We start from the raw sequence: 17099 nt of genomic DNA on the forward strand, positions 1-17099 counted from the left end.
TCTTAATTCAAGATTTAAAATTTTAGGATTTATTGTTTAAATAAATTTTAAATAATTTTAGACGACAAATTTTTGTATAATAGTTGTATAACCAACTTTATAAATAACTTCAGTTGCTTCAAATATCCCCATTAGATATTTAATGTAAATGCTCCTTTTGCGTTTCATTTTGAGCCAACTTAGATTTATATTTTAGCAAATCAAGGCTCACCGTTCTCAAAATCCCGAAATTGCATTTTGAATGTGTACCAAGCCATTGTTTAAATTCTTTAATTTTATTTTTAAAGTGAGTAAGTTCATATTATTATTGGATTTAGTTTAGATATGATCTCATGGTCAAATTTTAGTATTTATACATATTTTGATTTTTTTTTTTTATTCCAGTACAGAATTCTTCTATGCATTGCAATGTAGGTTTTTTTTTTTCAAATTTTGATTTATGAAATCAAATGTAAGATCATTTTATAATTGTAAATATTTTTCTGTAAAGAGTGATACTCAGTAGAAAATTCTGGTTGTTTTTTCTGTAATAATTGAAGCCTTTAAGTAATGACTGGGGTGAGATCTAAACAAGTTGATAAATTTTAATATTGAATTAAAATTTATGATAACAACTTAGCAAACTAAAAGATTTAATTATAAATGTTCTTGTACTTAATTTTAAGTGATAAATGATAAATGAGCATGTCTAAACAAGTTTACACATTTGAGCTCATCTTCGTCATGTTTTAATTTAATTTTGATCTAACAATATAGCTTTTGGGGGCCCGATCTTCCTTATCTGATGTTTGTTTGATTTAGAATCTGAACTCACCTATGGACCCTTTTTGTCATTTTCTTTGTTATAAAAAATGTGTTATTCTGAAATTGCATTGGTAATAATTTGTATAAAGAAATCTAACTATTAAAATTTTAATTTTCGACATTATTTTGACCTTTTCATGATATGATTGATATGATTTCCAATTCATAATGAACATCCCACAAAGGCAAACTATTTAGCTGATTTCTTCATTTTTTAATGATCGAGTTTTGATATAATATAAGGTTTAGTGATAGTATGTTTTAGATTAGTTGATATTAGAAATTATATTAGGAAATAATTTATTCCTATTAGAAGTTATGAGGATTTGCTTTATTACCTTGCATTGAATTTATTTCTTTTCTTATTTTAAATTTATTTTCTTTCATATTTTAGGTTTTTTTTATTTTATGTCGTTTCCTTCATCTCCAAGTAATTTTTATGATTTGATTAATTAGAGATATATGTATCTTTCCTTTCATGTTATTTCCTTTTTCTTCTCTTTCCTATTCTAGGATTCGTGAAAGGGTGGATATTTATACCTCTTTTTCATATCTATAAGATAATTCCGCTGAATTCAAAAAATTAAAATTGTATCAGAGATTTGAAACAAACCTTTGAGTTTCCGGGAGAGGAGAAGATCTATTGCTACCGAAAACTTCTTATTTTGTGCAGCCGTCATCCTTCTCTCCCTTCCCATTTGTGAAAGTTCCACTACAAAAGCTTCTCTCTTCTTTTACCACTCGGTGGAGAGAGTCTGCTATCACACTGAGGAGGAGAAAATGGTGAAGATTTGCTTCATTGGTGCTGGCTATGTGGGGGAGGTCTAATCATGGCTGTCATTTTTGTTAAGTGCCCAACCATTGAGGTGGTTGTTGTAGACATCTCTGTTGCTCGCATTAATGCGTGGAATAGTGATCAGCTCCCTATCTATGAGCTGGGCCTTGATGATGTCGTGAAGCAGTGCAGGGGGAGAAACCTTTTCTTTAGCTCTGAAGTAGAAAAGCACATGTGTGAAGCTGATATCATCTCTGTCTCCTGAACACACTCACAAAGAACTGTGGTCTTGGAACTAGCAAGGCTGCTGATCTTACATATTGGGAGAGTGCCGCACGCATGATAGTTGATGTCTCCAAATCTGATAAGATTGTTGTTGAGAAATCTACAGTCCTTGTCAAGACTGCTGAGGCCATTGAGAAGATATTGACCCACAGCAACAAGGGAATTAAGAATTAAATCCTATCAAACCCAGATCTTGACCCACAACAATAAAAGATCTTTTCAAGCCCAATCACATGCTTATTGGTGGTCGGGAGATCCCTGAGGGCCAAAAGGCTGTGCAGGCATTGAAGAATGTTTACACCCAGTGGGTGCCAGGGGACCGTGTTCTTACCACATATCTGTGGTCGACTGAGTTGTCAAAGCTTGCAGCCAATGCTTTCTTAGCTCAGAGGATTTCTTTGGTTAATGCCATTTTTTCATTGTGCGAGGTCAGTGGTGCCAATATTATAAAGGTAGCCTATGCAGTCAGGAAGGACTCACAAATCGGTCCAAACTTCCTTAATGCAAGTGTTGGATTTGGCGGCTCTTGCTTCCAGAAGAATATTCTGAATCTTGTTTACATCTGCGAGTGCAATGGTCTTCTTGAGGTTGCCAACTACTAGAAGCTGGTCATAAGATCAATGATTACCAGGAGAGTTGATTCGTGAATCGGGTTGTCTCATCAATGCTTACCAGAAGAGCAGTTTCGTGAATCGGGTTGTCTCATCGATTTTTAACACCATTTCTAGAAAGAAAACTATCGTGCTCGGTTTAGTTCGGTTTAGTTTTCAAGAAAGACACTAGTAATACGTAGACAATTGATGTCTGCAAGGGCTTGTTCGGCGATAAGACGTTGATTAACATCTATGATCCATAAGGTTCTGAAGATCAGATTTAGCATGATCTCGCCGTGAACAAGTTTGATTAGAACCATCCAATTCACATAAGGAAGCTTAGGGTGTTTCCTTTAGACTCTACAAAGGACTTCGAGGGTTCCGTATCAAATGATATATTGATAGCAATCTCCGAGGGTTGCAGAAAATTCCAATCAATCCTATACTTTTGTTAGACAATGACCAATTGAACAACTGCATAGAGCTTTTTTTTTGCAGCAGGCTCTTTTCCGGAGCCTCTTTTTTTTTTTTTTTTTTCCAACTGTCCCTTCTCTGGAGCTTTTCCTGCAACACCCTCCTCTGGAGCTTTTTTCCACAATTGACTCTTCTTCTGAGCTTTTTCCAGCCGTTGGTTCTCCTCCGGAGCTTTTTTCCATAGTAGATCATCCTACAAAGTCTTTTTCATGCAACAAGCCATTTTTTGGAGCTTTTTTCTGTAGCCGACCCTCCTCTTGAGCTTTTTTCTGTAGCTGGCCCTCCTCTTGAGCTCTTTTCTGCAGCAAGTCCTCTTTCGGAGCCTTTTCCTGCAAGAGGCCTCTCTCCAGAGCTTTTCTCCTCTTGCAGGTCATAACCTACAACTTTCCATGCAGGTGTTCTTCATTTTTCCCTGCAAGCCATACCCTGCAACTTTTCTTGTAGGTGTTTTTTTTTAACCTAAAGGTTGCAACTTTTCCTAGAGGAGTCTTTATTTATTTATTTATTTTTTATTACCTGCAAGCTATATCTTACAACTTTTTTATAGGTTATCTACTTCATTTCAAACTTCTTTACAACATTACCCGTAGAAACCTTCCGTCTACCTACATACGCTATAGAAACATCAGTCAAAGACAACCACAGTCAACTGGAAATCAATTTTTTTCTGTTGTTTGTCTATTTCCCTGTAGCATTACCTATAGGAGATTTTCACCTTCCTATACACACTGCACCACAGTCAACTAAAAATATCCCTAAATGTTCTTGGAGTTGATTGCCAAGTACGGGATGAAGTTTTAAAGTTTTACCGCATAATGAATCTTCCTTGCTCATTATTTGATATTTTCAAATCCAAGTTGAACATGATTATCAACCATATTTTAACTTGAGTGAGAGTGTTAGAAGTTATATTAGGAAATAATTTATTTCTTTTAGAAGTTACGAGGATTGAATTTATTTCCATTCTTATTTTGGATTTATTTTCTTGAATTAGATTTATTTCCTTTTATATTTTACGCTTTTCTATTTTATGTCAACACTTAAATGTCATGCTTTATTCCTAACTCTGGTTTTGACCTCTCCATGTATTTCCTAAAAGAGCAGCACTCATACTTGAACAATTATTGCAATTCTAGAACTCCAATTTTACTTATTGCAAATTTAATGTTCCTTGCGTTGTTTATGATAATTCTCTGAGAAGCAGAAGTAAAACCTTTTATGCATTTTTTACACCACCGCCCTTCAACAAATTGTTTCTCTTAGCTTCTCACTCGAGAATTTCCTGCGTGTCAACATTAGAGGACAACTACAACATTATATCCTTCAACATAATCATCAAAAAATTGTATGTCTGAATTGCTATGTGATTAAGCTTAATGCTGTAGATCATAATATCATTTATCTTTTCTTATGGAAAACGTTCAGAAAGCACCTTTGATATTGCTTTGGTATGGCTAATTATTTGACAATATAACCCGGAAATATATATCAGATCAATCACGTTTCCACCACGAAATCACAAATAGTAAATATGCATCGTTGTCCAATATCAGAGTGGAAAGATTCAAATATTATAATGAATTATCTACATTTATAATTACGTGAATTGTACCTAACAAAAAAGTCTCAGCGCGTGCTTCATATTTATTTAACAAAGTTCATTTAAACTATAGAAAATGTGATTAAAACTTTACAATTGAACAATTTATGTTGCACGGGTTACATTTTTATAGTGCAGATCTTAATGCTCTGCATGCTACTTTCTTTCTATCCCTTTCTATCATGAATTCTTAGGCATTTGACTTCTTATCTCGTTTCCTAGTTGTATCTTCGATCTTCTGTTATATACGCTTGAATAATACCTGTTTTTCACCATCTTTTGTTCTCCAAGCTTCGTATAATTATTTCATATGCCCAAATTCCTTGGTCTTACTTTCCTAGTTTGTCCCATTTATTTAATATTCTCATTTTCTCCACATCAACTTGATTATCAATAACTTCTTTAATCGTATTATAGAATTCTTGATGGTCAATGTTGATGTATGTGGTGATGGAAATTCAAAGGTTACACATCAACAATTATATAGGCTTGTTTAGGGTTAGTTTTAATCGATTGCGAAGTGGCTGATGACAAAGAAAATTGTTAGTTTGAAGTATTATCATAATTTTTATAATATATATATGATTATGTGCCGCAAGCCTTGGCTTGTTGGTGGCGGGTCACTGCAAGTCCCCTTCGGTCAAGGGTTCGATCCCACTGTGGCGCTGGAGCTCTGGAATATTAGACATATGGCGCAGACACCTTACCATAGGTGCCTGAGCGCAAAGGGGAAGCTGTATTTGGGGGCTTACCGGCCTCGAATACCGTTTCCTTAAAAAATAATAATAATAATAAACTATAATATAGGATTAGAAAAACGGGCATTTACATACATGTCAGCCTAATTTCTATATATTGACATGCTTTTAGCATCGGAACTTTATTTTTTGGTATTAGTTATGATTTGATGTGGTGATATTATTTTAAGAAAAAAAAAACAAGTATTCGATATAATTATATGAAAGAACTGTGGTATGCATTTAAATGCCGCTAAAAGAACACATTGATTAGGGCTACTTGAAGGATTTACATACATATAACACAATTCATAAATATTTACATATCTAACATCTGAATTTCTATATTTATTTATATAACATTAAAATTTTTAATATCATGTAAAAACATCATTAATATTAATTTTTAAAAATTGAAATACATGCCTTTTTCTGAAGGCAACATTACTAAGGCCATTTTACCAATGGTAGTCCTTGAGGCAGATCAGACCCCAAATATTGGCTTGGCAAAACAAAAGAAATGGAAATATTAAAATAAAAAATTAAAAATTAAAAAGTTAAACAGCAACAAGAGACATGTAAATTAGACAATGGTGACTAAGCTATCTAATCTAAATTAGGGAAAACGTATAGATGCTAGTTTGAATCAGGTTCATTAAGATCATTTTAGCCAAAAGAGAGTATTTTTGGGTAATCAGATCTAAGTCAAATTAATTATTGTCGTAGGTGATAAGTAGACTGATCCTTCGTACTATTTTCATATTGCCATCTCTGGAATATAATAGGATAATTTTATTTATTATTATTTTTTTTTGTTATATGGCCAAGTATTTTATGCCATAAGGTGGATTTGAACGTACAAAATAGGGTAATTTAAATATTAAGATTGAATATTGATTATGTCAATCACACACACACACACTCTCTCTCTCTCTAAGGGAAAATAAAGGCCACACCCAACATTATTCATAAAGAACTCAGATTACAATCACTATTGTAACTCTAATTTAATTAGCTTTAAAAAAAACCATCAATTGGCATATCATCAAAAGGAGCTTGATATCTGAAAAAACAAGCTTCAAGCTGAACAGAGAGAGTTAAGGCAACTGAAGATATCAGAAAAATCATGAATATCATATAAAAAAAGAAACTTCTAGGAAACTCAATCAGTAGTTATACTTGGGCTCCCAATCACAATAACCAATATAAATAAGAAAAATCTAATAAACTAGTTAACCATCATCATGTAAGAATCCAAATTAAGAAATCTATAAATCAAACTAAAGCTTGAAGAATTGCAAACTTAATTGAGCAAATAAAAAATCCTCCTGCCAATCCAAAATATAATCAAATACATTGGCAACCAATTCAAACAAATTGCATACAAAGATCGTCTCAAATTAAATAAAAATTGTCAGGCAATTTAAAATGGAGAGCACGGGTAGGTAAAACTCCTTAGCAATTCAATTTGTTCCCTACAGGAAATCCAAATGGATACACATAAGCTAAAAAAGATCATCTCTACTGCTCAACTAAAAAAGAAATAGCTAACCGTCAAGCCAATTGCTAACAAAAGAATTAAAATCCAATCCAGAATCAACCAATAAATTTTGAGCCCAAACCAAGTGATAAGATATGATAAAGCAAAGTGCATCTAAAATACATGATAATGATTCAACAATTAAGAAGAGCAAAGAGCATGTCATTGCTAAAAAAATCACCATTTGGGAAAATCTTAGTAATTCAATTAACACCATTCAGGAGACCCAACAAAATGCTATAAAATGTAAATAAAACCAAAAGATGAAAAAATTGTAAGCAAGATGAGCTAAAAGGAATAATAAAGAAATGCCATAACAAAACAACTTAATCACCAATAGAGATTAATAAGAGTAGGAAGCCCTCAAAATTTGTGTAAATCTTCAATAATGAGAGGAAGCATCTCCTTAAACTTCTATCTACTTTTAAAGATAATATTCTCATGAATATTTTGAATAAGAAAAATGGTAAAAGAGGAAAAACTCTAGAATATGTCTAGAATTTATTTCTTTCGAAATAAAATGAGTAATGATATGAACTGCCTACAAAAAATATCTTCTAATGATCTTGGAAGAAATATCATTAGCATAAAATATTACTTGAAACAAGTTCTTGCTCATGAGAAAGAGATGATCATGTGGAGTACACTTTCATAGAATAAAATGAGTAAAATTGCACTTAAGGAAGTGATGACTATGAGTTTCATTTTCTTTAGAGAAAAAATACATTTTATATTAACTAATTCTTTTTGAATGAAGAATATCATTAGTTTTAAGGCATTTCAACATAATTATTCAAGCTTATGAAGAAAATTTAATATAATACCCTTTCAACATGAACTTATGTGATTTGTAGATATAATGAAGATACTTGCAATTAGGGGTGTAAATGAGTCGAGTCGGGTTCGAGCCACCTCGATGTGAGCTTGAGTTTGATTAATTTTATCGAATTGGAGCTCAGGGATAAGTCTGTAAGTTCGAGCCGGCTTATTTATTACAAAAGAGAGAATATAATATTGCTTTAAGATTGTGTTATAATAAAATGACATAGAATGGACGATTAGGAGAGAAATAATAAGAAATCACTTAATATAAAATATAAAATATTATTTTTAAAATACTTTTAGTATTTTAAAGATAGAACTTTCAAATTTCATATATTTTGAGTATACTTATATTAATATTTTTTAAAACAAACCGACTCAAAATCTAACGAGTCGAGTCAATGTTAGATTGAGTTTTGCTTCTTAGCTCATCGAGCTCAGTTCATGAGCCACTTATCGAGCCGAGCTTGAGCCGGCTCATGAGTTGGTATGACTCACACTCCTACTTAGCAAACAAATTTATGATAGATGACTAAATATTAAGATATTTTCATATAACTAATAAACTAATTGTTATAAAAGGCGAAACAAAAAGTTTCTTGATACATTTATAGTGATATAATTCATCAAAATAAAATGCATCGTTATCAAAGTAGATTTTATGAAAATATGAGCTAGTTTCAAATCTATTTGTAGTGATATCTAAATCATAGTAGAGATTGTTGTGAACTAAGATGTAGGATATACACCAGTTGATGTGGTATATATATAAATCAAACAGAAAAATGATCGATGAGACGAAAAATAGAATGAGAAAAATCACACCAGAAAAGAGCACACAGATTTACGTGGTTCGTCAAATTGCATACGTCCACGGAGTTGTAGAGGATTTTACTACTTGAGAAATTTACACTAGTCGATCGTCTTGACTTATAAGAGGAATCTCTCACTCTCACTTTGTTGCTCTCTCTTTTCTTCTCTCTCTATACCGAGATACACCGAAGAAGACAAACTTACAAGAGAAATAAATCTAATTCCTCTTCTGCCACAAGTCACCAAGAAGAAGTCAAGAGAGAACAATCTTCTTCTTCTTCCTCTACCGCAAGGAACTACTCCTCATTGCACTTCTCTTCCACTGTCTCGTAGAAGCGCGAAGGACTCTTCCTCTATCCTGAGAGAAAGCTCGAAGAACTCAAAATGCGACTTTCTAAAACTGAAGGAGAGCTGTCCGAAGACTTTTATCACGAACATGTGGGAGCGAAGGAATGCTACGCTTTACAACGTAGGAAGACGGTGGCGGTTGTCGCGCGATTGAAGAGGCGGGAGGCGTGACTCTTCACAAACGAGAGCGGGAGATCGCGATGTTTCGCGATCAGGTGAGTAGAAGCGGGGGTCGGACCGGGCTCCACTTCTAATAGAAATTGTGATAAAGACTGGCAACTTGTTTCTAATGCCTTTTTATAAGTCGCTTGCATTTGCACCGTTCAACCGACCATTTTCTAATTTTTGGACTGGGTTGGCTTGCCTTAAATTCGAGCTCAAGAATATTTGATTTTACAACGGATTAAATATTATTCTTGCATTGTACGAAGATTTAAATCTAAAAGTCAGCGCTGGAGCAGTGGTTGATGGTAGGAGATCGGTGAAGGATTTGGAGGGAAAGACTATTGATAGGCTCTGACCACGATAGCGGATGACAAGCAAATGGGAGCCATGCTTGAAGCTTCACATAAATATTAAAGGATTGTTTGATTTGTTGAAGAAGAAATGTATGTATGAGAATTACTTTATAATTGAAATATTTGTTGTATTTAAAATAAATTGAAGCTATTTGATTAGGCATAAAAATAAATAGTTGAGTTTACATTTTTTATTTGGTTTAAAAAAGTGAATTCAATGTAAGAGGATGAGGGTGCTAGCAGTGACGACGTGTAGATGAATGGTGAGGTGCATTCTCATTGTAGGAGGTGGTGGGCAACAACAGACGATGTTAAGTTGTAGTTGTGAGTGCCAGCAGGCGGCTAATGGTGTGTGCTGGAAGGACAAAGGCAGGCAACAGACGATGGCCGTGGATAGTTGTCGGTGGTGGTGGTGACGATTAGCTGTAGTTTACCGTGTATTTTAGAGTTGTCAAAATCTAACGAATTCGAAATACACCAATTTTGAACTGCATGGTGAATCCTATTTTCATTCAATCTTCACAAAAGAAATGTAGAGAGCAAAACAACCACTAAAAATGAATTAAATGATGATTGTCGAATACATCAACAATATATTTTATATTTCATTTTGTATTCAACCAACAAAGTTTTAAAACATTCTATATTTACTATACTTAGATAATCATTTTTCAACAAAACAAAACATCAACTAAATGAGTGAAAATCCCGACTTACATCCATAATTATCGAGGTGTAATCGATCCATTATAATTTTTCTTTTTTGTGTGGAAAAATAATAAATAATTTTAATTATTTAATCTTATTTAAATGAAAACGCTGTAATTTTTAATAATTTAAAAATAACTACCTTACTGCAAATAAAACAAGAACCTGCACTAAAAGCATCCTTGTTGATTCAATTTTTATATAGTAGTTACAAGACACGTGGTGAAAACAGGGCGAGCTCTTGCCTGTGGCTTCCACGCGTTCTTCGGTACTTTACGAAAGAGTAGAATGTGTGTGAGGTGTGGCCTGGGAGGAGATGGATGGAGGTGGAACAGGGGAGGATGTGCGTGCGCCGCTGCTGCATGGAGTCGCGGCGCCATCTTCGACTCCAGTGAGGCGAAAAAACTCGGTGCGTTTCTTGAAAAGAGATTTTCTCTCGAGGCTTCCTGCTAAGATTCAATCGGCCGTCGATGCTGAGGACCCTTCTCGAATCGACATATCAAAAACCAAAAGTTTAAGTGCAGGTCTCTCTCTCTCTCTCTCTCTCTCTCTCTCTCTCTCTCTCTCCCTCTCTCTCTCTTTCGCTGTGTGTGGGGGGGCGGGGGCTCTCTCTCTCTCTCTCTCTCTCTCTCTCTCTGTGCAAGTTTCAAGAGGACATTTTCTCAATACTTGTGAGGTGCATGGGGGAATAAGAAATAAAGACTAGGTATCGTTTATGAATAATACTAATATCCTTTCATTCTTTCTAGGGTTTCAAATGAGTCAGATGAGTCTAGTCCTCGATAACCGAGCTCGAATCAAGCTCGGCCGAGCTCAAACATGGTATTTATAAAGAACTCGAGCTTGAATATAATATCGAAAGCTCGAATCAAGCTTGAGCTTGAACAGACACCTGCTCGGCCCAGCTTAGTTCATTTGCAACCCCAATTATTTTCTTAAGATGTCTTTCATTGGGTTGTTAATAATACATTATCTTCCACATTCAGCCTTGTCTTAAAATCAGCTTGAACTTGAAGCCGTTTGATTTAATTATAAGATTGGCCAAATCCAGGTTAAGATTGGTTCTATTCGAATGCAGATTAGCTCTATCTAATTTATTCACTTTTCAAGACTAATTTTGAAATATAACTAATAATCTGTTCTATGGTTTCAAATAAAATAGCAATTTTAGAAAAAGAAATAAAAAAATTAAGATTATCTTTTTTATTAATTGGTTTACGTTTTAAATTGATTTTTATATAAATTTAGAAAGATAAGCAATAAATTAAAATTAAACATAATAATAAATAGATTGAAAAGAATAAAGAGAGGTCTTTTTGACTTGCTTTGAAATATTTATATGGATATTAAAGAGTATATTGTATATAAAATTGAATGGATGAATCCTATATTGGTTTGTTTTGTGGCTGTCATGCATCTGAACCAATTCAGCTACTGGTAAACCTGCAACTCTATGTTATAAATGCTTTGAATTATTAGAAATGTTTAGTACTATTTTATTCCCTTTAATACAGGTGAAAAGGAGTACTATGAAAAGCAATTGGCTACTCTCAAATCATTTGAAGAGGTTGACACCTTGCATGTGTCGGCTAACAGTGACAGTGATCATGAGGATCCAGAAAATTCAAATCAAAGTCGGAGTGAATTGGCTATAAAAATTTCCAACTATGCAAACTTTGTTCTCTTGTTATTAAAGGTATTCATTCTCCCAGTTATCTGATTTCTTGTCTTCTGTCTCGATTGCAAGCTTTTGCAAAAGTTAAAAACTACATCTTTTTCAGATTTACGCTACTATAAGAAGTGGATCCATCGCCATCGCTGCATCAACACTTGACTCTTTGTTAGATCTCATCGCAGGAGGAATTCTATGGTTTACACATTTGTCAATGAAGAAAGTGAACATTTATCAATACCCCATTGGAAAATTGCGGATGCAACCAGTGGGTATAGTTGTATTTGCTGCTGTCATGGCTACTTTAGGTAATTCATCTTCTTTCCTGTATGAAATTTATTACTTTATTATGTTCTTTTGTGAAATATTAAGAATTTAGTGTCTTCTTCTATTACTTTCAGGGTTTCAAGTTTTAATTCAGGCACTTGAGAAACTGATAGCGAATAATCCTCCAGACAAGTTTACTTCCGAGCAGCTTTTGTGGTTGTATGGAGTAATGTTGTTTGCCACTCTTGTAAAAATTGCTCTCTGGCTTTATTGCAGAACATCAGGAAACAAAATTGTTAGGGCCTATGCCAAGGTGTTTTTCTTTTTCATTCAGAATTAAAAATTTCCCAGTTTTAACATAGATTGATTCGTCCTAAGAACTCACTACTATTTGTGAAATTCAGGACCATTACTTTGATGTTATAACCAATGTTGTTGGCCTAGTTGCTGCTGTTCTTGGTGATAAGTTCTTCTGGTGGGTTGATCCTATTGGCGCCATCATTCTTGCAATTTACACAATTTATAATTGGTGTGGAACAGTAATGGAAAATGCAGGTTCTTTGTTGGTCGCCTCCTTGGTTTTGAATTTTTTATTCCATAAGAATCCATTTTTGTATAGCTATTTCTGATATATCCCTTCTACTTCTTCAAGTATATGTTTTACCTCTAGCAATATTTTAGCCCTGTATTGCCCTTCCTCCAATATTCAGAATGCTCCCCAACTATTTATAAAAGGTCATTGTAGTCCCAGAGTCTATAAAAGTACCAAATTAATCCCATGCTTTTTTTTGCTTTTGGTTGAAATTTGTTCCCATGAAGGCGAAGTTTAGATCCAAGTAAAAGAGTATGAGACTAAATTGACACTTTAATAGACTAAAAAGACCCCGTGCAAATAGTTAGGGGACCATTTTAACAAATTTCTCATTTTGAAAGTTTTTCATTTCTCCTCAATGCTCACAAAGCAAACAATTTGCTTTTGAGCAAAAAAAATGCTCGAAAATGGCGTTGCTTTTCCCAGTGTTTCCCCAAACGCAGAATTTGACTAGCCTTTTTTAAGAAGAAAGGGGTGTAAAGTTTATCGTAAGCGATAAAATTTTTTCATTTCTTGTTGGTGGTTTCTGGTGCAGCTTCCCTAGTGGGTCAAACAGCTCCACCTGAAATGCTGCAGAAGTTGACATATCTTGTGATTAGACATGATCCTCAAATTAAGAGAGTTGACACAGTTCGAGCTTACACATTTGGAGTTCTCTACTTTGTGGAGGTTAGTTGACATATCTGTTTCACATTGTCCGCCTAATTCTTTACTTTTCACCATAGATTGGAACTTCTGATCATAAAAGCAGATTGCCATCATACATTGTGGCTTTTATTATAGGGGCATACACACCAGCCAATTTTAATCTATTTACATAATTTAACAATCTAAATTTTAAAATTGGCTGGTATGTATGTAAATGCCCCAATGTGAATGTAGATTACATATGTGTAAAAATTAGTGGTATGTAAACCACCTTTCATTCATGGGTAAGATAACATATCTGTAAAAATTAAAGTCAAGGTGTTAAATATGTTAATAGAATGAAATTGAGTGGTATGTATGTAAATCTTTCTTTATAGTAAACATTCTTTAAGAAATAGATCAATGGAAGTAACAAAATTAACGAGCCCGAGGACTGCAGGTTAGGAGTTTCTCACAATTATGTGTAATGCCACAGACAATTTTCTGTAACATATTCTCTGCTTTGACTTAGCCCAAGTTTATTCCTAACTTAACTACACAGTTTCATCTCTTTTCTTTTAACTTCCTACTAAATCACCAATCCCAAAAATGCTCCATTACACATATTCTTAAATGTCGAGGTCTCCATGAAATTCTCCCATTACACCAAAAGATCTCTTACTTAATTATGATCTTTCTTTTTTTTATATAGCTCGTCGTCCTTTACTATCCTTATATGTGAGATTGGGTCCATTTACAATTATTATGTCTTTACATATCTCACACCTAAATCTTCATTCTTACATGCATAACACTCTGGTGCTTTAAATCTACAAATGAAAAGGTGTATTTCACTTTTAAAAAGTGGTACTGGTGTTACTTTTATGTGATGTTAATGATTTTCAGTGTCATGTATGTAAAAATGAAAGTTTAGACATTACACCTTACTGAATTAAGCAACCCAAAATTTCACCTTTTTTTACTTTATATGATCAGTTTGATGAATGATTGGTTAACTGCTAATATGTAAATTATTGTAAATCTTCTCATAATTTTTTTGTTATTGGATTCATGTATGAAGATTGATATTGAACTGGCTGAAGAACTGCCATTGAAAGAAGCACACGCCATAGGAGAAAGCCTGCAGATGAAGATTGAGGAGCTGCCAGAAGTAGAGCGAGCATTTGTGCATCTCGACTTCGAATGTGATCACAAACCGGAGCATTCGGTCGTCAGCCAGCTGCCTGATGATGAGGCTTAACTTAATGAGCTTAATTTGTATGGAGTGAGATGTGGGCATCTTAACTTAAGGTGCTGAATTCGATCGTTGTGTTATGCATTTTGTTGGCGCATTTTTTTTTTTTTTTTTGGTAGTTTGCAGCATTGATTGTTTTTGGGCACTTCTTAGTTCATATAGAGAATATGTTGAGGAAAGCCCCCCATCAGTTGAACAAAGGTTCTCTAAGTCTATGCAAATCAATGATCATTAAAAAAAAAAAGTTTGTTCCCTAGTTTTCTTGAAATTAGGTATGTTTTGTTTTGGTTGATTTTAAGGTATTGACTGAAATTTGGATACAATTTGGTCAATACTGAACACAAATATAATGATGCTTTATTTATTATTGATATGTCATCAATAAATTATCATTTGACATGAATCTGAAGGCGGATAACATGAATCTAGGAGCATTTTTTTAGCTCCGGGGTTTTTTTTTTTTTTGTACTTTTGAGTAATCATGGAACCCTTCTCTGCCTATGGGACAATGACATGTGCGTGTGTTCACTAACTTATAGTGGAATATTTTAATTAGGCTAGACACAATGATTTTTTTTTTTCATTTTGGATTTTATATTCAAAAACTTATAGTGTTTCTATTTGTCACTTCAATTACTTATTTGTGAGATGTACTTTTGTGTAATGCTAAGATGTTAAGTAATCATTCTATCGCCACAAATCTTATAGTACACATCAATTGTAAAAGGACAATTGCATGGATATTTTAATTTTGTTTGTTTATAAAATTAATATTTATTTGGCTATCTCCATCTATAATATCCAAAATTTGAAAAACATGATAAATTTTCAAGCCAAAATTTTGTTATTATTAAGTTCTCCGTGTTTAGATTTTGACATTTAAAATAACTACATTTAATGGTTCATTTTTAAATTTTAGTGTTAGTTTTGTAAATAAAGGAACCTTTTTCATCACTAAAAAATAAAAAAAAAATGTAGTACAGTTCAACTTAGAGGTTGATGATGTTATGAAATTTAGGACGAAGAAAAATAGAAATTGACACAAAATCAGAAGAACATCGAGATTTAACGAGATTCAGCAAAGATGCCTTCATCCTCGGGATCGGAGCGGCGAATTCACTATTTCAGAGGAGTTATATACCCATAGAGTTACACATCTATTTATAGATAAAACCCACAAATAATTACACAAACACGCCCTCGCTCCCCTTAACCCACTAATCTAAGAGACACACCTCTTCACACCAAGAGACACGCCTCTTCATGACAAGAGATACATCTCTCCAAATTCAAGAGACTCTAAATTCCTGGTATATGAGTCATACCGAACATTTAAATTTCTGGTATATGAGTCATACCTAACATATGATTAAGAAAAAATGGGATTGGAGAGTATATTGCCTGAACTATGTTAACCTTGACTAAGCACAATTATTTTTTAATTAAAAAAATATGTAATTTAAATTCATGATTTATGCGGAATAGCCTCCTAATTTATTAAGAATAGAGAATGTTAGTTCTTTAGTTCTAACAATTGTCATAATAAAATGATTGAAAATTTTAAATAAGAATATTTGTATTAATCAGAAAATAACAAAAAGATAACATTTTCTAACAAATTTTTATATCCTTATATATATATATACATATATATATATATATATATATATATATAAAGTTTGATATCACATCTAAAATATTACTAATATTAATTTCTTAAAATAAAACATATTTTTTAACAATTATAGCATTACAACATTACATAAATAAATATCAAATTTCAAGATTAAACATTCAAATACATAAAAATAATGTGGTCATGTAAATTCCCCTTTAAAAATTTAACAGTCATTTACAAACATGGCACACACTTCTTATGTATTTACATATCCCACAACTAATCTTTGATATTTACAACACTTAAATCTTTGAACTACATCAAAAAATAGGCTTGTTATCACTTTTCAAAATAGAAACACATTTTCATGAGTGTTCTTAAAACATCAAAGTTCTATGCATGTAAATTTCCCTAATTTTTTTTAAAATCTAACTTATCAATATTAATATATTTAATTTGTAATGATTGTATCAAAATAATAATAATAATAATAATAATAAAGGAATAGACTGAATGATTTTGTAGACCAAAAAACTACTAGTGTAAAAAAAAAGAAAGAAACAGACGTGAAATTATATATATAATTATTTTGCATTTAGGGGGTACGAGTTTATGTTAATTAACCTCAGGTTGCCCAGAAAAAATAAAATAAAATAATATATATATATATATATACATATACATATATATATTATATATGGATAAAGATTTATGTTTGTGCAATAGAGAAAAATATAAAGTGGAGGTAAATATTTATATTGTTTTATGTATATACACAGTTTTAATTAAATATCATGAGGTTGATACTAACTTTTTATGAGTAGAATAAATGATTAGAATTAGCAAGAGCATATGATTCAAAAGTGATTGGATAAACAAAATTTAAATTAAGTAGCTATAATTTTAGTTAATTATTTTAGAAATAATATTCTTTTTTTTTTTTTTGAAAACAGGTCGAAGATGTTGCCATTGAGATTAAATGACACTTCAAAGTCACCTAACACTGGTGGTTTAATTAAACCTTATTTTGTAAGGGAGATTGAGACAGGAA

General features: G+C 32.8%; 1 protein-coding gene and 1 pseudogene across 1 annotated transcript; both read left to right on the top strand.

Moving 5' to 3' along the window:
* The first annotated feature begins 1278 nt into the window (after positions 1–1278).
* Positions 1279–3751, top strand: LOC110038879 (annotated as a pseudogene).
* A 6485-nt stretch (positions 3752–10236) lies between these two features.
* Positions 10237–14651, top strand: LOC110038875 (metal tolerance protein 4-like). Its single transcript, XM_020743795.1, has 7 exons — positions 10237–10541; positions 11532–11713; positions 11799–11997; positions 12091–12269; positions 12361–12511; positions 13084–13217; positions 14257–14651. Exons 1-7 carry the CDS (start codon positions 10334–10336, stop codon positions 14434–14436), a joined length of 1233 nt encoding a protein of 410 aa, XP_020599454.1. The 5' UTR covers positions 10237–10333; the 3' UTR covers positions 14437–14651.
* The last annotated feature ends 2448 nt before the right edge of the window (positions 14652–17099 follow it).

Source organism: Phalaenopsis equestris, unplaced genomic scaffold (assembly GCF_001263595.1).
Source record: "Phalaenopsis equestris unplaced genomic scaffold, ASM126359v1 Scaffold234231, whole genome shotgun sequence".
NCBI classification, from domain to species: domain Eukaryota; kingdom Viridiplantae; phylum Streptophyta; class Magnoliopsida; order Asparagales; family Orchidaceae; genus Phalaenopsis; species Phalaenopsis equestris.

Bases quoted from the DNA above. Each gene is read 5' to 3' on its own strand.
- LOC110038875 (XM_020743795.1), top strand. From the start codon at position 10,334: ATGGATGGAGGTGGAACAGGGGAGGATGTGCGTGCGCCGCTGCTGCAT. The intron at 11,998-12,090 runs GTAATTCATCTT...TATTACTTTCAG, and splicing joins TGCTGTCATGGCTACTTTAG to GGTTTCAAGTTTTAATTCAG. The intron at 13,218-14,256 runs GTTAGTTGACAT...TCATGTATGAAG, and splicing joins GAGTTCTCTACTTTGTGGAG to ATTGATATTGAACTGGCTGA.